The 24,535-nt window shown below is 40.4% G+C and overlaps 2 protein-coding genes across 5 annotated transcripts in view; one reads left to right on the top strand and one right to left on the bottom strand.

The window, feature by feature from the left end:
- Positions 1-1,533: 1,533 nt before the first annotated feature.
- On the bottom strand, positions 1,534-6,175 carry LOC306760274 (uncharacterized protein; the record flags this gene model as incomplete). The annotated part of the gene is made up of 4 exons (XM_079246074.1): positions 1,534-1,582; positions 3,179-3,186; positions 4,086-5,735; positions 5,942-6,175. Coding segments are annotated over 4 exons (1,941 nt in total), but the record flags the coding sequence as incomplete, so codon positions are not given.
- A 7,304-nt stretch (positions 6,176-13,479) lies between these two features.
- Positions 13,480-24,535, top strand: part of mark4b (MAP/microtubule affinity-regulating kinase 4b) — a 55,920-nt gene continuing 44,864 nt past the window's right edge. For all 4 annotated transcript variants that reach the window (XM_079246443.1, XM_079246442.1, XM_079246444.1 and 1 more), the window contains exon 1: positions 13,480-13,808. In XM_079246443.1, the coding sequence (XP_079102569.1) occupies positions 13,761-13,808 (48 nt within the window). In that variant the 5' untranslated portion in view covers positions 13,480-13,760. The remainder of the gene's footprint in view (positions 13,809-24,535) is intronic.

Here is a 24,535-nt window from a genome sequence, read left to right as displayed (position 1 = left end):
CAGGAAAACCTTCACCAACCTGCTGCAGCTCAAAGCGCACCAGGCCGTGCACGGGGCAAACGCAGAGAAACCCTTTCAGTGCTCCCAGTGCGGCCGAGGCTTTTCCTTCCAGCGAAGCCTCAATGCTCACCTGCTGCTTCACACAGGCAGGTGTCCCTGTTCATTCTCTATAACTTGTGAATAAAACTGGCAGTGAGGTGGGAGGAGTCTGAACGTGTAACGTGTGCAAACCAGTTCTGCATTTCCAAGAAAAACTCCAGTTTTAAGAAGCTGTGCTTTCAGGTTTTAGGTTGAAACAAGTCCTCTTTGTTTTCATGTGCAGGTGAAAGACCGCACATGTGTGATGTCTGTGGAAAGGGTTTCACCCTGAAACAGCTCCTAAGGAACCACCAGCGTCTCCACGGCGATGTGCGTCCTTTTTGCTGTGAACAGTGCGGGAAGAGTTTTTACCGAGCGCACGGCCTGAAAATGCACCAGAAGGTCCACACAGGCGAGCGGGCCTATTCCTGCCAGTACTGCAACAAAAGCTTCACCATACGAGGTAACCTGCAGCGCCACATGCGCATACACACAGGGGAAAAGCCGTTCAGGTGCGAGACTTGCGGTAAGAGCTTCAACCAGGCGGATACGCTGAAAGGTCACCAGCGGATCCACACCGGCGAGCGGCCCTTCAGCTGCGAGACCTGCGGCAAGGGCTTCATCCAGAAAAGTGTCTTGAAGATGCACCAGAAGAAATCTCACTTGGATGAAAAGGCGCTGGCGTGCATTGCGTGTGAAACCAACATCGCTTGTGTCGACTCGCTACGCAAACACCTCCAGACGCATGCTGCCACTATCCCGAGCACATGCGTGCAATGCGGCCGTCAGCTCTGCTCCATCACAGAGCTGCGCTCGCACCAGCAGGAGCACACGATGGACCGACCGCACAGCTGCAGCATCTGCGGGAAGAGTTTCAAGTCGTCCGGCTACCTGAAGATTCACCTGAAGACGCACAGCGGGGAGAAGCCGTTCGCCTGCGACATCTGCGGGCGCATGTTCACGCAGCACTGCAGCCTGAAGGCACATCAGGTGGTTTTACAATCAAATTGGATTTAATCATCCCCAAAAAAGAATAAAAATAATCTGAAAATAGGAAGCAGAAGTAATTTTATAGCAGCATGAAATGAACTTCTTTTCTTCCTGTCTTCCGAAGGTGATCCACACCGGCGAGAAACCGTTTAGCTGCGACACATGTGGGAAAAGTTTTAACAACACGGGCAACCTGACCAGACACCAGCGGATCCACACGGGCGAGAAGCCCTTCACCTGCGGCACGTGTGGACGCAGCTTCAACCAGAGCAACAGCCTCAAGGCCCACATGCAGATCCACACCGGGGAGAAGCAGTTCATGTGCGACAGGTGCGGGAAGAGTTTCTCCTACCTGAGGAACCTGAAAGACCACAAATGTTTCTACATCTGAAGATAATCTGAAACGTTCTGTCTTCCCTGGTAGCAGAACAGGAGTAGCCTGAACGCTTGTTCACTTGTTCAGGATCAGCTGGAGGCTCGATTGACCCTCTCTGTGTTGCCGACTGTGTCAGACCTGAAGAGCAGATTCTTCATTTTGAAAATGACTCAACAATTTGGCAAAAGGATTTTAATCTTTACAAGGTTACTTATTTGCTGCAAGATGGAGAGTTTCAGCAGCAGTGTCCTGCATGTTAAAGTCTGTCTTCAGTTTATGCTGTTAAACATAAAGCTGTTTCCATTCATGAGCAATAAATGGTCTGAGAGGAACCAGGTGTACATTTGTTTGTGCCACAGAGCTGGAGGATCTCTTTCTAGATGTGTTTTTATAGAGGTAGTACTACAAGGTGTCTGGGTGTAGTACACAGTTGAGTGAAAATGTCTCCACTGCCCCGATTTTATAGGATAATAATTCATGAAGTGTGTGAGGACTTTCCTCATGACTCGACACTCTTTCTGAGACTTTCTGCATTGCCAGTGGTTTAATGAAAGGTCCCAAATTTTATTTTAAAAAAGTATCCGAGCAAGAATGAGTTTCCTCCGCAGGGTGGCCGGGCTCTCCCTTAGAGATAGGGTGAGGAGCTCGGTCATCCGGGAGGAGATCAGAGTAGAGCCGCTGCTCCTCGGCATCGAGAGGAGCCAGTTGAGATGGCTAGGGCATCTGGTCAGGATGCCTCCTGGACCTCCCTGGTGAGGTGTTCCAGGCACGTCCCTCTGGGAGGAGACCCCAGGGAAGACCCAGGACACACTGGAGGGATTATATTTCTCAGCTGGCCTGGGAACGCCCCTCTCTGGTTTGGCTTCTTGTGTGATCCAAGACTTTTTTTCTTACCTCCGCCAAGTAGGTTTTGTTTTTACTGTCGTTCAACTGTTTGTGTTCAAAATCTTTTGATGTTTGTTAACTAAAATTTTATGGACGGATTTTATTGAAATTTTCAGGAGTTGTTGGAAATGTGGGAAAAGAAGAACTGGTTTAATTTTGATTCAGATCCCCGTTTGGATCCAGGAGCTTTTTAAAGGCCATGGTGGGGGTTTGCGTTCTCCGAGTGTTCATCTACTTCGCAGCTTTTTCCACCAACGATTTTCTCTTTCTCGGCCGTTTAGCAGGAGGAGGCAAATAAACCGAGCCGGGTCGGGAAATCCTTCCTGCATTTTCTCAGCCATGTTTGCCTTCAGAGTTTCTTCTTCACTACTTTGTATTTTCATCCTAACACGGTGTTTATATACAGGATGTGGCTATCAGGTATGCAGGAGGGGGAGGAGGGGAGCCGGGAGAAGAAGCTGCGAAATATAAGAAATGAACATCGGCCCGAACATTTTGATTGGTCAGAGTTTTTATAGATTTACTGTAAACTGAGGGGTCTAACTGTGTTTCTTATTGTTCATGATTAAAGAATGTACAGACTACTATCAGGATGAGGAACCACCTCACCCAGAGTAAATATACAATGTCTCTGAACAAGATTACCTACCCCAGCTTTAAGCATCGTTTAGTTCAGCTTCTAGATCTCTGGGATTACCTTAGAAGAGACAACCCATCTCTGACAGCGGGCTCCAGGTGGGAGCAGAGGGTGAGAAACTTTGGTTTTCTTTATTGTGAACCCACCAGAGAAGAGGTTTGCTTCATAAAGTCAGTTGCCATGGTAACAGACTCAAGGCAAGTAAGACTAACCTCTCTTCCTGCAACAGAAAAGCCAGAGTAGCCTTTAACGTAATGTTTCAACATAACCTGCTTTCTGTAACAGGCTCCAGAAAATTTCCTAAAACCTTCAGAGCTGAAACTCGTGTGTGTAAACAGCTGAAACATTTAAAAGCACGACTAACTTTTATTTCACGTTGCCTTTTTGACAATGATAACCATCAAGGTCTACCTTCAGATAAAGATGACTGATGAATCTGATGACAGAACAACAGACTTTCTAAAAAACATTTGAACTTCTCTTGTGAGGAATAGATTCTCATCCTTCTGAGAATCAAGACAATACACTTAAAATGTTCGTGTTTGTTTCTTTTATTGTCTGATATAATGCAAACAAAGCAGAATAAAGAGCTTCACGCTATCAAATGTTGTGACACATACTTTTAAAAGTTCACAAACACTTTCACATCATTTCTGCACACATGATAAACTTTCACAGCCTTAAAAAAAAACTTTTTCAAACATGTGAAGGCTTTACATGAGTTCTCACTCAGAAATGCACTAAATTGTTCTTAAATTTGCAAAAAAAAATTTGCTTGCATGTTTTCAAATGAGCTGAGAATGAATCTTTAAAATGAAGTGCAAGCTCAAAAGCAAAGAAAGCGCAAGTAAAAAGGTTTAAGGGAAGACAACCCCTTCAAAGGAAGTCACTGTGTGCTAACAGCTGGGACAATATGTTCAGAAAGAGCATTTTTAGAGGAAATGAAGACAAACAACCTGCTGCACCTGTAATGCAGTAATCTAGTAAGAACTGGGGCGACCGGGATGACTGATGCAGTGATGCGCTTTCAGTCTGGGCTGAGTTTTTACAGACAGACTTTGATGATGAGGATGTGAAGCAGGTTGGCTGATCTGCTAGTTTATTTCTGTGCCTCGTAACCCAGTTACAGATGTAGTCCATATTCACGCAGCTGCAATCCCAGAGATTATCTGACAGATAAACGCTGGTACAGTTTCCCAGCGGCTCCAAAGTCACGCTTTCCAGCATTCTGAGCTGGTTGGACTTCAGGCTCAGTTTCCGGAGATCTGTAAGTCCTTGAAAGACACCTGGCTCCAGGTCAGTCAGCTTGTTTTCATCCAGATTTAGTTCTCTTAGTTTTGACAGCTGAGAAAAGAGCTGATGGGGAAAAGTGCCCAGGCTGTTGTTCTGCAGCAGAAGTCTGCGGAGGTTTTGGAGGGGATGAAAGGTGTCGGGAGGGATTTTCTGAAGGTGATTGGAGCTCAACCTGAGTTCTTTAAGGTGGCTCAACCCTACAAAGCTGGAAACGGAGAGTTCAGACAGATTATTGTGGTCCAGATCCAGTGTTGAAAGTTTTCTGAGATTCATGAAGAGGTTCGAAGGAAGTGTAACTATATGGTTCCCATCCAGTTTCAGTTCTTTCAATTCGTTCAGGTCTCTGAACTGGTCTGGATGTAGAGAAGAGAGGTGGTTACTGGAGAGTCCCACTGACTGTACTCTCACTAAATCATGGAAGACCGAGGGATTTAGGGACTTGATGCGGTTGCTGCTGAGATCAATCTCTTTGAGGGCGTCTAACGTGTGGAAAATTCCCTTTGGGGGGCGTTCCAGAGCATTTCGCTCCAAGCCCAGCTTCTGTAGTGACTTGAGCTTGCTAAAAGCCGTATGATGAAGCTGCCGGATGTGGTTGTGCGACAGCTGTAATTCTCTTAGCTTGTGCAAGGCATCAAACGACCCGGCTGGTACATCAGAGATGTGATTGCTGTCCAGCTGCAGCTCCTGCAGATTGGTCAAGTTACTGAAAACATCTGCTGGAAGCAACGTCAGCCTGTTCCTGTACAAATCTAGAAGCCTGAGGCTGATCAGACCCTTGAAGACATTGGAGGGAAGCAAGGTTAAGACGTTTTGACTGAGATCCAGGTCAGTCATCCTGGACAGACCCCTCAGAGACCCCTCTGACAGGGTGCTCAGGTTGTTGCTGCTCAGGTTGAGTTGGAGCAACAGGCCCAGTGAGGAGAAGGAATCCTCTAGAAGGCTGATGAGTTTGTTCATGGCTAAATTCAGAAGCTCAAGCTTTTTTAAATCACTTAGAGCCTCTACTGGAACTTCCTCCAACTGGTTACCACTAAGGTCAAGGTGTTTGAGGCCTGATGCTCCTCTGAAACCAGCCTTTCCCACGTTTCTGATTCTGTTGTTGGAGAGATTAAGTTTCTGTAACACAGCAGAGCTCCTGAAAACACCGGCGTCTATCTGGGTTATACAGTTGAAGCTGAGATAGAGTTCAGTGAGGTTGGGGGCTCCCTGCAGGACTCCTGCCTGTAGAGTTTCAATCTGGTTATACGTCAGAAACAGCGTCTTCAGGTTGGCCAGTTCATGAAGGAACCCGACTGGTAGATGTTTGATCTGGTTCTTACTCAGATCCAACAAGCTGAGAGCTGGGCAGTTCAGGAACTGACCAGGATGTAAATTCCTCAGTTTGTTGTCACGCAGGAGGAGCTTCGAGAGCTTCATCATTTTGGGCCAAACTGGCGAAAAGAAGGCACTCAGCTGGTTCTGTGTAAGGTCCAAGACCTGCAGTGTGTACAAGTAGAGTAGACATGTTTAATCCCTACAGCCCAATCTGCATTAACTAGTATATATATAAATAGTTAAATTCATTTGTGTGTCGCCCTGTTTCACAGTATAATGCTGCATCCAGATAGCAGCAGCTTCTAACCAGACTGTATGTTTTTTATAACCACCACACAGAAAGCGGTTTCCAGTCTGCTGTTTCCTACCTGCAGCATATTCAGCCCATTCTCAGGTACTTCCTGTATCTTATTGTCTGAGATGTAGAGCTTCTCCGTGGTCGCTGGCAGCTCGGGGATCTGCTGCAGTCCTTTTCCTTGACATGTAACAGTGGTCAGGTTGTGGTGACACTCACAGACAGGCGGACAGAGGTCACACGGCAACACCAAGAGGCTCAGAGAGGCCAGCGTTAGAGCTGCCTGCATGGTCGGCTGCAGCAGAACGTGTAAGAATGAAAGATTCACACAATATTAAACCCTTCCTCCCAAAATGTTTTATAGATAGTGAGATGATTGTTAATTTACATTACAAATAATTACAGTTTCACTGATGTGTGGTCCGACTTTTCCCTCATGTTAAACATCACAGCTAAAACTGACTGTGAAATCCTCTGATAATTGTTTTACATTTGACATTTTTAAGGATAATTGATTACAATTTGTTATTATATTAGTTATTATCTATGCACTATAAATTACAATTTAAGCAGCTTTATGATTAAAGCTTTGCTGCATTTAAATGAGCTCAACAGGTTGGAATAAAACAGTAAGTTAAACTTACCTGGAATTAGACGTCGACGCTCAATGTGGTTCTGTAAGACTGAGAAGAAACGTGCTGCAGACTGCCTTCATGCTGTGGAAACTGCTTGTGGTTAGAAATTATTCAGCTTCTAGATTACCATTGTGGCTGTAAACAGAGCAGCTTCTGTCACACAGACAGGATTTAAGAAATCCCCCTTCACTGCAACATCAGACATCTTCCTAAAGACGAAATGTCTGATTAGTTTGTGTTTGTAGCAACACATTAGCTCCTTATTTACAGGAAATCTAGGAGCTTAGGTGTGCAAATTTTTGCATGGAGATTTTTTTCAGCTTAAAATTACTTTCTGACTTTGAGATAAAATGAATTAACCATTAAAAAGTTGTGAATCTCAATTTAGCAAAGGCTCTGCTGCAGATTAGCTCATGACAAGAACTGAGCAACATCTTCTGTAAATTAAACCTCAGAGGTGTTTACCTCAGACTTTCCATCTGTAAACCTGTTTTAAAGAAAAGTCTGCATTTGGAAAACAACATTACATTGATTTATGTCAGTCATACAGCCTTAAAGCGAGGCTGCTGCCTGCGTGCATCATAATGTTTCTTCCTCGGCTGAAACAGCTGCTAACTTTATTTATGTTACATCAAAGTTCAAAAGGTGATTTAATAACATGAAAATGTTGTCTTGTCTGACTTATCAAAGTCCTGTGACGATTAGATGACTGATGTTTGGCTTTAAATCTGCAGGAATGTAAAACACTGCAGCGGATGTTTCTGTAGGTTTGTCTCCCATCTGCATCGTGTTGCTTCTGCATTACTGTCAGCTCATCACCAGCAGATGGTGCTTTTCTATCACATTTCATCTTCATTTCTATCTTCTTTCCTTTTATAGGGAGAAACTCATGGTCCCTGTAAACAAAACAAGCTCATATTCTAATAATTTATTTCAATATGCAGCTTTTTGAGGTGAATTTCTTCCTTTCTTTCTGCATTTGACTCTACAAGAAAAAACTCACAAACATGTTGATTACATGGGGTGATGGAAGAAATTATAAAGGTTTTTTTTTTATTTTTTTTTTATTTTACTTTTTGTTGTCTTACATTTTCAATTGTTTAACACATTTTACTCAAAACTTGCCATTTTTATTTTATTTTATTTTATTTTATTTTATTTTATTTTATTTTATTTTATTTTATTTTATTTTATTTTATTTTATTTTATTTTATTTTATTTGTGAGTCCATCTTTTTAAATCTCCATGAATGACATCAGCGTTCAGGCTGCACGGCTGGCTCATCAGACAGGGGTCTGTGCAGTAGGTCAGGCTGGCTCTAATCCCTTCCAGATTACAGTTCAGGGCACCGTTGGAGGAAGTGTGGGGGATTGGCAGAAGCAGTCGTCATTACAACCAGTGGAAGAGGAGATGAAGAGTATCTATGTTGTAGATATTTTTATACAGCTTCTGGAAACTCTTGAATCTTTTGTTTTTTTTTATAATTTTATTTCTTTTCTTATTTCTTTCCAAAGTAATATTGAGTTCTTATTGGTAAAAATTTCTGCAAATGTGCTTTAATAAAGGAAAATATGAATCGAAGGAAATATTTTCCTAAAGGGTGAATTTAAAAACATTTCTTGAACAGGAATTACAAAATAAAGCCGTGGCAGAACATGATGGAAACTATTTGTTCAGAGAGAGGATGTAACATGATTCCTGCCATTCACAAATAATAAATTCTAATTAAAAATGTTGCTTTTACCTCTTTTTTTATAAAGCTGGTTTGAATTAGAATAAAATAAAAGTGTAGAATTAAAACTGGGTTTATGATGGCAGTGACAGACGTTTCGGTCACTATACTGTTGATACTGCTGTTCCTTGCAGTGAGCAGTGTGAAGGATCTGTTCCTGGTTCGGGTTGAGTTGGGTTTAGTAAGGATGCTGTCAGGACTGCAGTTGTGGTGGTTAAAATCAATAACCAGATAACATGTAATCAAAATAAAAATCCTGACAACAATTTATGAGACTGTTGATGTGTTGATTCTTTCTGGGTGAACGTGGTTGTGTTTGGATTGATTCCTGCTGACATGCCGGGAGCTGCACAAATCACACACACACACACACACACACACACACACACACACGTAGAGAACATTAGAGACAGGTTCTCCTATTACCACTCTTCTTTTCCATAGGCCATTAGGTATATTGATAATTCCACATCCACTATTTTTTTTGCTCTAATTGCTTTAGACACAGCTGACCAGGCGGTGATGCTAATGATGCTGATGTAATCTTTGTTCACCGTGTTAAGTACAGGCTATGCAGTCTGTGGAAATATGGACTGCTGTGCAGGGTGACGTTGACAGCATCGATCCTCTCGCTCTGCCAGCAGCGGAACTCTGCTCTGCTGGCAGATGCTTTTCTCTGCTGGATGACAGCGAACCTGCCCCGGTGTTGCTGACTGCCAGTCCCTCAGTTAGCAGGGGATCAGACCACTGAGGGTCCCACTCATCACCAGGAAGTAAGACTGGAAGGGAAGGATGAGGCCCTGGGTTCGCTCCAACAGGTCCAGATCAGTCCAGGTAAAACTTATGTTTACTTTGTTATTTTTTCAAAGTAAAAGTTCACAGAACTTTAAAAACATCAAAAATTTGCTTGAATTTACAAACTTCACCATTTTTTATTTAGATTTGGTTTATAAGGAGATAAAGCATGATCCTAAGTTTAGTAGATGAAAGCATCATTTCCTGAATCACAGTTCATCATTGCATAAAGGTAAATATATACTGTATATTATTATATTCAGCTTCTGAAGTCTGGAAAGAGTTGACTCAGCTTGCTCATACCTCTACTTCCAAATCATTATTTATACTCTGGAAATACATGAATTCAAACACAGATACACAACTCGGATTTCACTTTTGAAAAAACCTAACACTAGATATGAAATACAGAGAAATAAATATGTGTCTAAACATTCAGAAGACTTCAGAGCAAAGAAGCAGAAGTTGGGATCAATAACCTCAATGAAGGTCAGCCAGGCTGATGAGCGTTCCAGCTCTTTTCTGCTGTCGGGATTGGTGCACATGAAAGGAGTCAGCTCATACGCTGCAGTGTTTGGTTTTAGATGTTCTGCTTTATGAATTTTTCAGAGCTGTAGGCACCATTGTGCCCATTACTGCGTCTTCATAGACATCCAGTTCACTACAGTGTGATGTTCAAATTTAGATTTATTTTTTGCCATTCGTACTTGCTTTTTACTTGTGCTTGGATTTTTGTTGTCTTAGTCAGAAACAATATATACAGCTAATAAAAACACAATATAAAGATGTCCTTTACTGTGATCCAAAGTCACCATATAAGATTAAAAATGCCTTTTAAACTGGTAAAACATCAACTTGATGTGGGAACAACCAATTATCAGCTGGATGGATTGTGTTATAAGCACAATGAAGTTGTGAGTTCTCATTTTACTTCACTGTACATCTTCATAACATTTAAACTGAAAATCATTAAAACAAAGGGGAAAAAAAGACAATCTTTAGGGTCCCTTGTAATCTTACAAATTAGGTCCAGAAAGCTTGTTTTGTTGAAAAAATGCAGATTGAAGCTCATCCTCTGCCAGTTGGGCTGTAAAAGAATTAATAAACTGAAGCAAGGCTGCTAAGACATGCAGAAGGCTTGAAGTACCCCTCACTTCTTTTTATTTTCCTTCCAAGTAGTCAGATTTATTCTGTCTTTTAAAGTTGTCTTGAACCATAGTTATCCAGCAGTTTTTCTATCTGACTGAAATAAATGGTCATAGTTATTATGTTAAACCACTTAATAAATAATTAATCAAACATAAAAGGCAACTAACTCTACAACAGATGAACAGGAACTGAAAGTGAAGTCCACGATAGGAAAAAATCATCCAAGACCCGACTCAGGATCTGCGAGATGCATCTCGATCTGCAGTTGATCCATCTGTCGTTGACCAAAGCCTGAGCAGAAAACGTCTCTATGGAAGAGATGCTGTCAAGAAGCATTCTTAAGGAAGGGAATCAGTAAGAAAAAGCTGAGGTATGCAACATGATCGAAGAACTGAGCTGGTAATCAGATCCCATGGAAGGATGAATCCTCCCTAGACCCAGATCTCAACATTCCTGAAGCAACGCGGTATCACCTTCATGGAGAATTAAACAAAAGGCAGCTAACATACGAAGAGCTCTGAAAAGGTCCTCAAGTCTTCTTTAGAACTATTTGAGACCAATTGAGACAGAAAGCTTGACCAAATTGAAACTGTTCAAACTTTATTTTCCATGTAATACATAAATAAATGAGGGGTGTCTTCAGACTTTTGTACAGTACAAAATGTTGCTTGGTGTTGGAATTTGAACCTTTTCATCACAGATTACAGGCATGTAACACACTCCTGCTTTTAGTGTGCCATTGTTTTAAAATCACACACAGTATTTAGCTCTTAAACTGTTACTTTAAGTGTTTTTAGCTGTGATCACGAGCAAATAGCTGAAGAGCAGGCAGTGCATCTTTCATTAAGACACCTCCTCAAACCTGTAACATGAATGTTTATCTCACGTAGCGGTGTGTATCTGTGTGAAAAGAGTAATTGTGTTTTTAAGGACATGAGAAAAGGGTTTGTTCACAATAGTATGTTCTGACACTTTTGGAAAGCTTCTATTTAACATGATACATTGCTATTTAAGTAGTAAACTGGTGTGGGTTGATGACCAAGGCATACAAGTAATTTTTTAAATTTTCATCAATAAAAATAATAAAAGAAAATATATAATTATAAAAACCTGAACATGCTGAATTTAGGAAATATATTGTATTATCTTATCTATTTGTGGCAACTAAAAGTGGACAACAGTTACATGTTACATTACCATTTATATGAGCTTTCTCATTCTTTCAAATGAAATGACCAAAGCTTTGAAGAGAGTAATGAAAGACATCCAAAATTTTCATCCAAAATTTCCTATAATCAGTTTGCGCTTGTGATTGTGAAGGTTACTGCGTATAATTTGCATAATTTTGATCCTAATCAAACCATTCAGTGACTATTCGTGTCCTATGGATGGAGATTTTTTTTGTCCAGCATTTAGGCAAACAGAATGACTATCTGGATGCTGTGTTCTGCTGAGCAAATTTACTTTGCCAAGAGGAGCTTTATAGATACAGTGATCCCCTTGATATTCTGGATTCTGATTTTATTTTTCTATTTATTTTGCATAATTGTTGGTTTTACAGCGTTTGTATAGTACTGCTGGACCAGACTGGAGAGGATAGAAAAAGGGTAGAAAGAGAACTGAAAAAGAAGAAAAAACATAGAAAACACCTCATAGAGAGAGAGCGCATATACATATACATATACATATACATATACAAGCCAAGCACAGATTCATAGTCCTCCAGTGGGAGGACAAAGTCAACAACTGTCAGGAGCACCAGAAACTAACAAGTTAAATATAAATCAGAAACACAGAAAGAAAACTACCTGCTGTTAGAAAATAAACCTGCAGGACGATTCAGCGACTTTGTCACATGCAGAATATACAGAGTGAAACGTACTCAGAGACGAGTAATCGTGTCAATGTGATCCCGCCCACACAAAGTCAAGAGGCAGGCCAGGAGGACCCCGAGACCCAGGCAACCAGCAGCCATACCCAAGCACAGACCCCAACCGACCCCTACCGGAGCCAACCATAGTGTGTTATTAAAGTTTTTTTTTTTTTTTATCACATCCTGATACTAACTAAAACTATGTATTATTTTGAGGTGACCTTGCAGTCTAAGAGGGCAATAAGTCCAAACTGTGCCTGAATAATCCTCGTACCCCTGAGCAGAACCATCAGATCCCTTCAGTCGTTAAAGCAGTAAGGTTTTTCCCCTTGCCATGTTTTCTGTAAATGAGTATTAGATCTGGTAGCTGTGCAGGTGATGGATTTGACACATATCCACATAACCTTTGCAATATTTTTCAGGGAAATAATTTGTAGTCATGTCTACTTACAACCACCAGGAGGCGAGCATTTCTTATTTGAGGACTTGGAAAGAAAGAACTTCTTTTCTAGGACAAAAATTTCGACTGTTAAAAGGTGAAATTAAACCATTTTTTTGTTAATCTATGCGATAGACTGTAAACAGTTTTCCATTCGTTGATGTAAATGTGACTTCTATTACGAGCCCTAGTCAGTGCACTGAGATGACTGATTTTGTGTGGAGTACCTGAAGGCAGCAAAGGCGAACGGAGCGGCGCGTGTGCGCATGTGCGTGTTCTCTGGCTGTTCTCACGTCCCTCCCTCTTTTCTTGTCACTGTTCCTACTGAGGTGGAAGGGAGGTACATACCGTTTCTGTCGTCTAAATTATTATAATTTTTTTTAGAAAGCTAATGACATGAAGATGAGAACTCATTGGAGGTTTGATGCGGGTCATTTCACGGCGGAACTGCCGGCTACTAAAGCCGGGAAGAGGAGCTGAGAGCGGGCTGGAGTGAGGGAAAAGAACCGGAGTCTGACTGGGAGGGAGGTTGCACATCCACCGCTTTCTTCATTGATTTATTTCCCAAGTCTGTATCTCGGCTGTCAGAACTGCTGCCTCAGTTTGTTTCTGCTCCTATTTCAGTGACTGTTCCTTCGTGGGAGCCATCGTTTGGACCTCTATCATCCGAAAAGGTCCCATTAGCTAACAGGGAAACTCGCCTTTCTTCTGAACTCGACCAGCAGTGGTCGCAGGGACAGAGCCCACCGTGTTTCCATCTCAAGCTTTTACCATTTACACCAATATTCATGCTTTTTGGCTTTTTTCAGTTGAGGATGACACAGCTTTTTGTTCCCCGGTGATCGCCGGGATTTTTTCTTTTTCTCCTGCTCCATCCAGTGTCAACCCAAATGATACGGTAGTGTTGTGGAGGGATTGGGGGGGGGAAGTGAAAAGATAAGTGGGGGGTTCAGTCTGGGGTGTTATTCTTGTGTCCTCAGAAGAGACAGGCTTGGATCGAGGAAAACAGACAGACATGAGGTGGTTTTAGCGAACCAGGTTTGTTTTTACGCATCAATCTAAACTGGATCACCGTGTCGGTGATCTGTGCTGCTTTCACGGGCTGTAACAATGGGGATTGTGTGAGAAGGGAAGCAGTTTTTACCTTCACACACAGAGAGAGCCTGGAGGGGCTGACAGCCAGGTTTAACTGAGTTTGTTTTTGTTTTTAATCAACCGAACACAAACCTATTTTATTTCCTGGACGGCGACTTTCTCTCGGGGACGAACATGTCTTTACGCGCAGCGCTGCCTGGGAACGAGCGGAACCCGGACCATGTAAGTAAATTATCACACACAAACAGCTCTGTTTGTCACCTTTAGCTGCAAGTTAAGGTTACCATTAGCGTTTTCCTTAAGAAACTGATGATAATAACACCCTCAGCCATCAGGCCTTGAGATTAGGCTGCCATGTGCACACAACAGCTGCAATCAAGCAAGGCGACACAGACACACTAATCTCCTCCAGCTCATTTGGGACTGCTTGCAATTGAAAAGACTGGAGAGGAGAGGATGGAGGGTGAAATGGGAGGTTTTGGAGAGAGATGATTGGGTGTTGAAACCCGTTTTACAATGATAGTTCTTAAAAGCTAAATGCACCATGTTGATCAGTGACTTTCTCCCCTAAAGATAAAAAAAAGTCTCCTATACTCTCTCACCTTCAATCCATCAGTGTCTTCGCTGTGCATGTTTTTCTTCCCCCAGCTGATCAATAATTAATGTTTCTGATGGAAGGCCACCCAGCCCTCTCCACACCCAAACCACTGTGCACCCATACCTCACCTCCATCCCTCCTTCATCACCGTGTTTTCAGCATATTCTGTACTGTCTGATTTGTTCTTGTTCCTATCTAATGAACCTGTAACAGACAGCTCAGCGACCGGCAGCACAATATCACAAAATCTGCTGTGTCAGGCTAGCCAGGTTTCCCCTGCTGCTGTTTTAATGTGGCAGCATCTAGGCTTTAGGTACACTGGACTTTGCATTGAACAGCTACTTGACAATATCTGCTTGATAGAATATAAACATCTGTATAATCACATCTGCACATACTGACATCAGAAGTGCAGCTGTAGAAAGTCCCCCACCTTTATTCAAGGGCACCTAGCCTGCGCCAACCAAAGCATCCTAAAATATCCTTCAGTCCACTTGGATTTGAAGCTCTAACAAAGAACTCCTTCCGTTTGAATCACCAGCCAGCAGCTAACAAAATACACAAGACTTCCCTCCTATTTGTAAAAGTTATTTTAAGGGTATGTCATCACCTCTGTCGTTGCATGTCTCCTGTTTAGATGCTGTGAACATTTCCCAGAGAACCGGTCCTTTAGTAACTGGTTTCCTTTGGGTTTGCAATGTTCTGTTATTGCAACAATGGTTATAAACTTATTTGGTGGACAAGATATGACCTCAGAGGCAGATCTGAATGAAACTTAGTTTATATTGAAGGTTTAATGTAAAATTGTGAATATCATCCACGTGAAAAAGATGGCAGTAGAATGACCCACACCCCTGCTTCCAACTTGCATTTTGCAACGTTGTTCTGCAGTCCACTCTTTGGATTTTTATAGTTAGGTGTTTATTGACAGCACCTTTTTACTGGGAACCAGTAGTACTTTCAGGGGAAACAGAATCTGGAAAGTATTTTTATATTTATATGTACTTATTGAACATTTTTTGTTAGGCCACACCCAGGTGTATAGCCAACAAAATGAACTAAATTTAGCTTAAAGTCTACTGTATTGTATTAAAGCACCTCTTGGTGTGTTTCCATCACACCTATAATTGTGCAAAACCTAAATATTGCAATAAAAAAAAAACGCTAATGGAAACACCCACATTGTGAAAAAAGTCTCAAATATCTTTAAAAAAGTTTTACCCTCTCATGAGGTGGTTTTTCAGTCGTTTCGATAGAGAAATATATCACAAAACTGTAAAGTAAACACTTTTTTCGCATTTACGTATCCTCGGATGTGACGGGGGGGGGGGGGTGTCATGACCAGTTCATTTCCAGTAAAGATGGCGCGGTGTGGAACAAGCAGCAGTGAATTTTTTTAAGAAAAGAGCTAAAAAAAAAACCCAACAAAAACAGAAAGAAAATGAGTGAAAAGCAAATTTTCTGCAGGAAGTAGAAAACCCCTAATTAATTCTAATAACGTGGCAACCTTAGATACGCTGCAATTTTAGCGAAATCTCATCCCCATAATGAGATTTTACAAGAACTGCGGCTTAATCTCTAAACACCGTTCAATGGAAACACCCCCAAATTGCAATCATTGTTTGTCAAAACTAAGAAATATCACTTTTACTTTGCTAAAAAAAAAAAAAAAAAGCAGCCTCTGTTATAAGAATAATAAATTTCCTAATTTGGCAGTTTCTGCTTGTTTCTGAACATAATAATATATTAAAAAAAAGTAATAATTTTAGAGAGATTCCAGATGAAAACAAGAACCATTCTTGGAGTATCTCCCACATTTGATAACTATAAGAACAACAAATAATTTGTACTGATTCAGAATACTTAATGGAAGGTATTTTTTTTAAGGTATTTGATACTATTTAATCTTTATTGTAGTTTTTCTAATGATTGAGAGCAGATAGTCATTTTTCTGATTGTGAACGTCATTATTTGGGAAACTAAAAGGATATTAGCAACTTTCACTTCAGCAAAGCAGCAAGTTTTCTTCCTTAGCAAAAAAATGTTGTGAAGTCAAAGCTGTAATTTATCTGTAAGCTGCACAGTAAAGCAGGCGATTTCCTCAGTCAAGCACAAGCCACTCATGTCCGTAACTTCACCATGGCAACAGAGGGGGTCCTCCGTATCCCCATCTTTCCATTATTTCCACTGTTCCTCCCACCCCCACCCTGTCTCACCCATGTTTATCCATTGTAACAAACATTTGCAGCTGGCTGCTGCTTTCAGTTATTAAGCCATCTCATACGTTCATTTAGCTTCAGAGTTATTGACGATATGACATTGAAAAAGTTTGTGCTAATTTTAGTACCTTAAGATATATAGATATACTGATAAATGTAAAAATACACTTTAGAAAAACCTTTATTCACATGTTAATCAAAGTTAATCTTAGTTTTGGTTCATTTTATTGCAGAATATTAAAAATATAGGTCACACAAAAGCAATCAAATGATCATGCATTTTGCTTCTGTACATAGTTATGTTTACATGTTGGTGCATATTTCTAATTCCACACAGGACATGAATGTATTTCTTAGCTGCTCTGTTTCATAAGCTTCTGTGTCACTGAGACCATATCAAGTACAGTGTTGCACAACTCGGCCTGTGAAACGCATCTTCCTGTTGCTTTGTCATGTTCTGAGATAATTATCACCACATTAAGTTATTATTCAGTCACAGCTCTCATGATATGACAGCCAGTATGTTCACAGCCAGGTCCACAATTTACATGTTTGTACTCTTTGTTCCTTCCTTCGCACCCATTCTATTGTTCAATCCTGCATGCCACAGATTATCCTTTTAAAACTTTTTGTACTTTAAAAGTAAAGCTTTTTCGTTTTATTCACTGTTTGATTTAAGATCTAGAAATTGTTCTAATTTTATCCTGTTGTCCAAGTGTTTCTGTTTTTAAATCAGAAGATCCCTAGCAGTTAAATGCATCAAATATGAACGTCATCATCGTTATCACAAGTGACCCAGTTTTAGAGACTATATGTTCATGTTTTACACAAAATGGGAGGATTACATGTTTTCTTTAGTAGTTGGGAAACTGTTGCATCTGTCCAGTTAGAAAATTGGGATATTGATATTATATTTCTGGACTGCTGTTTGTAGCTCGTTCTAGTATTTAGTCTACATAATTTGGCACAAGAAACATTACTTCTTCTCTTTTGGGCTTCCTGTTTTTTCCCATTTCATGTTTTCATCTATTGATTTCTTGTGAAGTGAGGTAATAAATCAACTTGTGCTTTGCTTCAGGGGGGTTATGTCTGTATCTGCGCTCATCTCTCTCTAGCTTCCAAACATAGATGGCTTTATCCAACCTGCTAAACCTGCATCTGTACTAAGACTGCTGTTATTTGCATTTTAAATTTTCCTTTTGGTTTGTTTGTCTTTCTTTTAATTCACCCTGGCAAATATTATAAACACGTGTGCTGTATATATGCTGATTTAAAAAAAAGTTCTAGCTTCTGATGTAAACAACTTTTACATGAATACATTACGTTTAGGAGCTTTGAACTAATTTTTCTCTGAGGAATCAGTTAACCCCACTTGTGTGATAAACAGGTATGCATGTACATCTGTGCTTTCTGTTGTTGAGCTGTGGGATTGGACAAACTATTTTGCTTGGGGCTAGTCATGAGGTTTTGGTGTGTGTGAGAGAGAAAAGGAAGTCCTATAGCAAGTGTGGGTGAGAGCTTGTGCTCACATGTACAGCTGTGTGTTCTTACAGAAAGGCCAACATGTCTGTCTTTCTGTCTGCAACTGCAGGGCAGAGCAGAGCTTTTGTATATCCTGGACAACCGAGAGATTCATGAAGTTGTTGTCCTGACATGCTTCCCAAAAGCTGGCACGAGGTCCCATGCCCTTGCTGGCATTTGTTTCACCCATAAAACCAGCAAATACGGGTATAAACAACTCCAGGCTTTAATCATCTGGCCTGTTGAGGCCAGCTGAACCTTCCATGATGTGTATAAAATCAGACAGGCTGCAATTAGATAACCTATATTTGTCACAACAGCGTGCTGATGCACACTGGTCTGTACTCGTCACCACCATAACCAAGTGAAATGTGTGTTAAGTGTGCAGCAGTAGCTGAAAGGTCAGAGAAGTGGGGCACTTAACAGGGAAATGTCTGGTTTAGTTCTCTGAAGAGTTCCCATCGGTTTGACCAAATCAATTCACAGCCCATGAGCAAGGCATTGGCTCTCCAGTCAAACTGCTTAGTTGCTTATTGCGGTAGACTGTTGTGGCTCTGATCTGACTCAGCTGGAAAGTATGAAAGTGTGGATGCAGAGCTAGGCAACGTTGAGAAGAAAGCTTAAAAGCTTACCAGGCCTTCCTGTACATGAGCTGCTCATGAGCATGTCAATGGCAAGTTTTTAAGGAACACTTCAGGGTTTACTTTCCCCTCTTTGATTAGCATTGTTTGTTTAAGTACCACCGTGTTACCTTCTGCTGTTCTGAGTCACATTTTGTTAATGGCCTTTTCCATTACTTAATGTGTCACTTTGGCGTCTTTTCTGTGTAGATGAGTTAGAGAAACTGCTGATGGTGCTCTTTTTCTTCTTATGTGCAGACTTGGCAGTTCTGAGACATGCTAAGCGCACTGGACGATACTGTGAGGTTACTTACATTCAGTTTTCTTCTACACTGTGCTTTAGAAAAATCAGACAACTGTATTTATTAAAGTGTTCCTTTTTTAGCACCATTTAGTCTCTACAGAAGCACATATGATTTAAGTTCAACTCCAGGGCCGTCAACAGCTAGTAAAAACGTGGGATTGTCGACAGCAGGGATCGTTAGTCCTGGTCCTCGAGGTCCGGTGTCCTGCAGGCTTTCCAAGTGTTCCCACTGCAACACATCTCATTCAAAGCAATGGAGGCATGTGCAGAGCTTGTCTGAGTCAGTCAGGTGTATTCCAGTAGGTATACTTGGAAAACCGTCAGGACACCTGTCCTCGAGGACCAGGATTGAGGATGGTCTACAGCATAATAAGATTCTTAGCTGTGAAATTTGCCATAAATTTCCAAATCATTTTAACCTTGATGTCCTTTTTTATTTTCTCTGTTCTTAAAACCAAAAGCAGCTTTTAAAAGAGGTATTTTAGAAGCATGTGCATGTAGTTACTTCATGCAAAATAGATGCAAGATGTTTTACAGCTGTAACGGCTTTATTATTCAGTTATGCCTGGAGATTTACTACTTAAGGATCTTAAACTTGAGGTTTTGAAATCTTTCTTATGTCCTGTCAGAGCATCCATGCAGAGTTTTGAAAGTTCACATTGTAGTGCATCTGTAAGTCTAATGATCTTCATGAAATTAAACATTTAAAAAAAACTGGAATAAAATAAAGCCTTGTAAATGGCTTTTTTTCTATTTTTTATTTCCAGATAGCTAAACATAAAAATGATGGTGAAGAAAAGCAAGGAGGTATAAGTTCTAGGATAAATAGGTGGTAAATCAGATGATTGGTGCACCAGATTAATAAAACTCCAGTTGAAGCTGTCATGGTTCTTTGTCAACGCAAACTGTTTTCCTGCCTGTCGTCATGTAATTCTAGCTAAGAGGTTCGTCAACGACTGCTGAACAGGTGGCAGTTTTTGGGAGATCAGGCTACCATGTGAGAAAGACACCATTTATAGAGATTCTGTTGTTCACTGGCAAACACACGAGTCACCTGCAGACAAACGTATTGTCAGATACGCACAATTACAAAAATGAACCAGCAGACAAACATAAAAGACACTCAGAGGCTCCTGGTCAGAGCAAACAGTTGGTCTGTTGTATTTGGTGTATAATGGGCTGCCCCTTGTATCAAGCACTCAGGTGTCAACTTACCCAACTCAGAGCTGCTCCTCAGGCTTGAACTGCTGCTCTTTAACCGTTACAGGTACAATATCTGCTTCTTGTTGCCATAAGTGGATTTTTATCTACGTGAATATATTGTCAGAACCTGACCTGTGGCTGTTTGAAGCTCATCTCTGTCTATGGACACACTGTTTGGGGCTTCATTGAATAACGTTTTTTTTAAAACAAAAGTTTCACATCTTTATATTTTATGTAGCAAAGTATTGTATGTGTTTAGTAAAATATGTACAGGAAATGTTGCAACTCTTCATCCATTTCCTGGTGCAGATGGAAAGTCCTGTCTGGGTTTGGTAGCTTAAATAGCTGTGCTGTTGTCATGACTTGTCATATTTTTGACTTAGACAGTAAAGAAATACATAATCAAACTGGTCAACAAGCTTTAACATTTTCAGTTTCAAAATACTCTTTATTTATTTGGTTTCAAACCCTCATTTTAAACTACAGTATCTTACAAAGAAGTCTATTGTTTCAACCACTTAGTCTGAGGATCTGCGCTAATCCTCTGTGGACAACCAACAATTATACACTGGCTCGCCAAAAAAGCAGCCGCCACCTGCATTTAACTAAACGAATAGGTACAAACCTCCTATTGCATGGGCAATATATGTCAGCCAGCAGCAACTTATTTGACCTTAACTGGTGCATTGAGCAGTTTCTCATTTCTTAAACCACCATGTGGAAAAACACATCCTGTGGTTTGGAAAATATGTTAGTCTGTTTAAGAATTATCAAATAATTGGCATACATCAAACAGAGAAAACATCTAAGAAGATTGCATAAACTACTAAACTTTGGGTTTTCAGCATTACTGAGAGGATAGTTTACAACAATCATCTTTCCTGAAGAAATGTGGTTGGAAAAACTTCTTGTAGGATAGTGATTAGTGATCACTTAAATGTTTGGTGAAATTAAATGGTTTAAAAAAAAAAAAACACCAGTAGAAATCAGGACTGTGTTTAATAGTAGAACTAAGGACATTTCCACATGAACAATATGAAGAAAACTCTATGGATTAAGACTGGGCATCTGTGTAACCATTAGAAAACCACTAATTAGTGAGGGTAACCAGAAAAAAAGCATGAAGATTGAACTCTGGAGCCATGGAAGAGGGTTGTGAGGTCTGATGAGTCCAGATCTACCCTGATACAGAGTGATGGATGCATCAGGATAAGAGCTGCCAACGGGATGAGCCTGTGGGGCAGTCTGGCATCTGGGGTTGCTGCAGTTGGTCAGCTCTAGGTTCTGTGACATATGTTCAAAGACTGAGGTCAGCAACCTGAATATACAGAATGAGCAGGTTATTCCATATTCCAAGATGACTGCCTGGATTCAGATTGTGCAAGAGTGGTTTAGGGAGCTGGACACTTGTCTTTGGCCACAACAGACCCTAAACCTGAAACCTAATGAGAATGTATGGGATATACTGGAGAAAGCTTTGCGTAGTGGTTGGACTCTTCCATTATCGACACAAGAAGAGCTTGGTGAAAAATGAGTGCAACACTGGGTGGTAATAAATCTTGGGATATTGCAGAAATTTATCGAAACAATGAGACGTTGAATGCTGCTGTAATCAAAGGTAAAGGCAGTACAAAGAATTATTAGACCTTTTCTTTTGGCCGTGACTGTAATTTTTTTTTGGCCAGGTACAGGTATTTCCTGTAGCAGATATAACCAAACAGATCTTAAAGTGAGGTCTGTATGCACCTTAGCTTTCCAGAAAATATGACATTACACAATGTTGCTCCCAGTTGCATCTTACTGAACAGTTTTTCTGACGTTATTATGTGAATATTGTACATAACAATGGATTTTTAAACAAGACTAAAGTTTGCTGTACAAGTGCAAACTAACTATTCATAGTTATGGATCAGACAGCTCAGATTGTGGTGAACAGGAACTGTAAGGTTTAATGAGGAAATTTCATGGACATAAATGTTTGAAGCTGAAAGTGGCTTTTGGCACAGAAAAATGAGTCTTGATTTAAAATGAAGACAGAAACTGATATTTAGCCAAAGGATGACTCAGCTCCTTAATCCACTGCTGTTAATCCAAACAGAATAAATCTGACCCTTACTCAGCCGAGTCGGATCATCACAGCCATGTGGTGAATGATACGCTGAGTAATGTGGCAGAACTCCAGCAGCGAGCAGAGCGCCAGCCTGCATGTTTCTGTGTTTGCTGCCGTGCAGTGTCCAGACGGAGGAATCCAGTTACATTTTGCATACTGGAGCCAGTTAATGCCAGACTGGATGAGGGAGGCTGCTTTTAACCCACGCTGTTGGGAAGTTATCCTTTTCTAATTTGTGCTGTCTGGCTCATGTTGGCAGCAAATCTTCGATATTACTCACCCTCTCAGTTCACAGAAGTATTGAAAACCCAGATGGTTTATCTTTTCTTGAATCCAGTCTGAGATATTTCAACATGACAGGCTAAGTTGAACTTAGTTTTGATTTTTCATTTGGAGGAAAGGGCAAACTTAAAAACTGAGCCAGTCCTGCATCTGGACAGAGATTCAGCAGGTCAGGGTAATTGATATTCTCTATATTTACTAAAGTCAAGCCAGTTTATGAACTAATTAATTATTAATAAGGGTATTTAACATGGTGAATGGAGAAAACCCCTTTTGATGCTGCTAATGTTTTATTTCAATAGAAGCAAGATTTCAGATCAATGGGCCCAAGAAGCTCATTTTAAAACTACAAATAAATGACAGAAATTTGCAAGTTTTGATTTTAGCTGCTTACGGTGTTGCAGTATTTGGCTAATAGGATAAAGTTATGCTTGAACTTCTAGTAAAAACAAAATTCTGCCTGCCCTGGGGACAAATATTGTACATACAGTACACTTAAGACGAGCTTTTCAGCCAAACTGGTCTGACTCGGATGAAGACTAATGGTTATTGCTTGGAATTCCAATGAGTGACCGAAGGCAAAGAATGTCAGCTGATGAGTCGCTTTAGTTTTTCCCAAATGTTCTCTCATAAAAAGTAGAAGTAGGTTTAGTAGATACAGGAAAAGACATTTTGCTGCTTTCATTTATATTGTTTAAGATTTGAAGTTGGAAACAAAACCTCTGAAAGGCCAACTCTTTTAAAATCTCATCTTAAAAAAAAAGATCTAGAAAAAAATCTAATCATAGTGAGATATTAAAAAAAAACAAAAAAAAAAACGAACATGACTTTCACGTATTCCTCATGATTTTCCTCAAGCACTCCCGGCCTCTTTCACTCCTGTTTTTTCTTTTTGTACAGCAGAATATACCAGAAATTTTTTTTATTTTTATTTTTATTATTATTATTATTATTATTATTATTATTATTATTATTATTATTATTAATAATAATAATAATAACTTGTACATAGTGTTGTTTATACTGCTGTCAGAGGTCTTTATTATGTTATATCTGAAGCATTGTATGATTTCATTTTTTCACTTTTATATTTTACTTTTAATATATTACCAGAAATCAACATAAGAGATAACCTGCAGCAGAATAATTGTGATCACATACAGTACACTTCAGACGAGCTTTTCAGCCAAACTGGTCTGACTCGGATGAAGACTAATGGTTATTGCTTGGAATTCCAATGAGTGACCGAAGGCAAAGAATGTCAGCTGATGAGTCGCTTTAGTTTTTCCCAAATGTTCTCTCATAAAAAGTAGAAGTAGGTTTAATAAATACAGGAAAAGACATTCAGCTTTTTTCTGATCAGTAGGGATTAAGACTAAAATTTCTATCACTTGTCTGACAGATAACGATATGTACACACAGTTAATTTGCAGAAAACATCAAGCATCTTGCAATTAATCTCTTCAGCGGATGGAGGAGGAGATATGTGTTTGACATGCTTCAAAGGATGTTCAAGAATCAGTTTGACTTCTGAATAATGTTATATTTCTTCAGAAATTCAGTTATATAATTTAATAGATTAGCCAAACCTCAAGTGTAATGATAATACCTGGATGATAAAAAGATTTTAAAGTTAAAATAACCTGCTGCACTAAACGTGAGATCACTCAGCCACCCGATGTTTAAACATCACTTATCTCAAACATGGCGCTGGTTATGGCGACAGCAGCAGCAGCAGAGTGTGTGGAGCTGAGTGGTTGTGGCGTCTAAGTTTTTATGGACTTTTTACGAACTTTTAGCCTCTGTAAACACGGTATAGGAGATCATCAACACAGTACAGCGCATACGCCAAGATGTTTCTACTTGGATATTGTGTTGTTCTTACCTTTCTGCTTCATCTGGCGTGGTCCACGTGTGTTGGAGAAGGAATCCAATACAGTCGGGATTTTCTTCTCTTATTACAGAACTCCAATGTGGGGTCACTTGATCCATCGGCAGTATTTCCAACGGAGATTGTCCGTGAGAAGCCAGTTTTGGGGAAGAATGCTGCATATAAACCCGTCCGCTGGAGGAAGAGGGGACGCCGAGGTGG

Source organism: Telmatherina bonti, assembly GCF_933228915.1.
Source record: "Telmatherina bonti genome assembly, chromosome: 9".
Taxonomy (NCBI): domain Eukaryota; kingdom Metazoa; phylum Chordata; class Actinopteri; order Atheriniformes; family Telmatherinidae; genus Telmatherina; species Telmatherina bonti.
The sequence above is the reverse complement of the archived record's forward strand: the minus strand, read 5'-3'. Positions and strand labels throughout refer to the sequence as shown.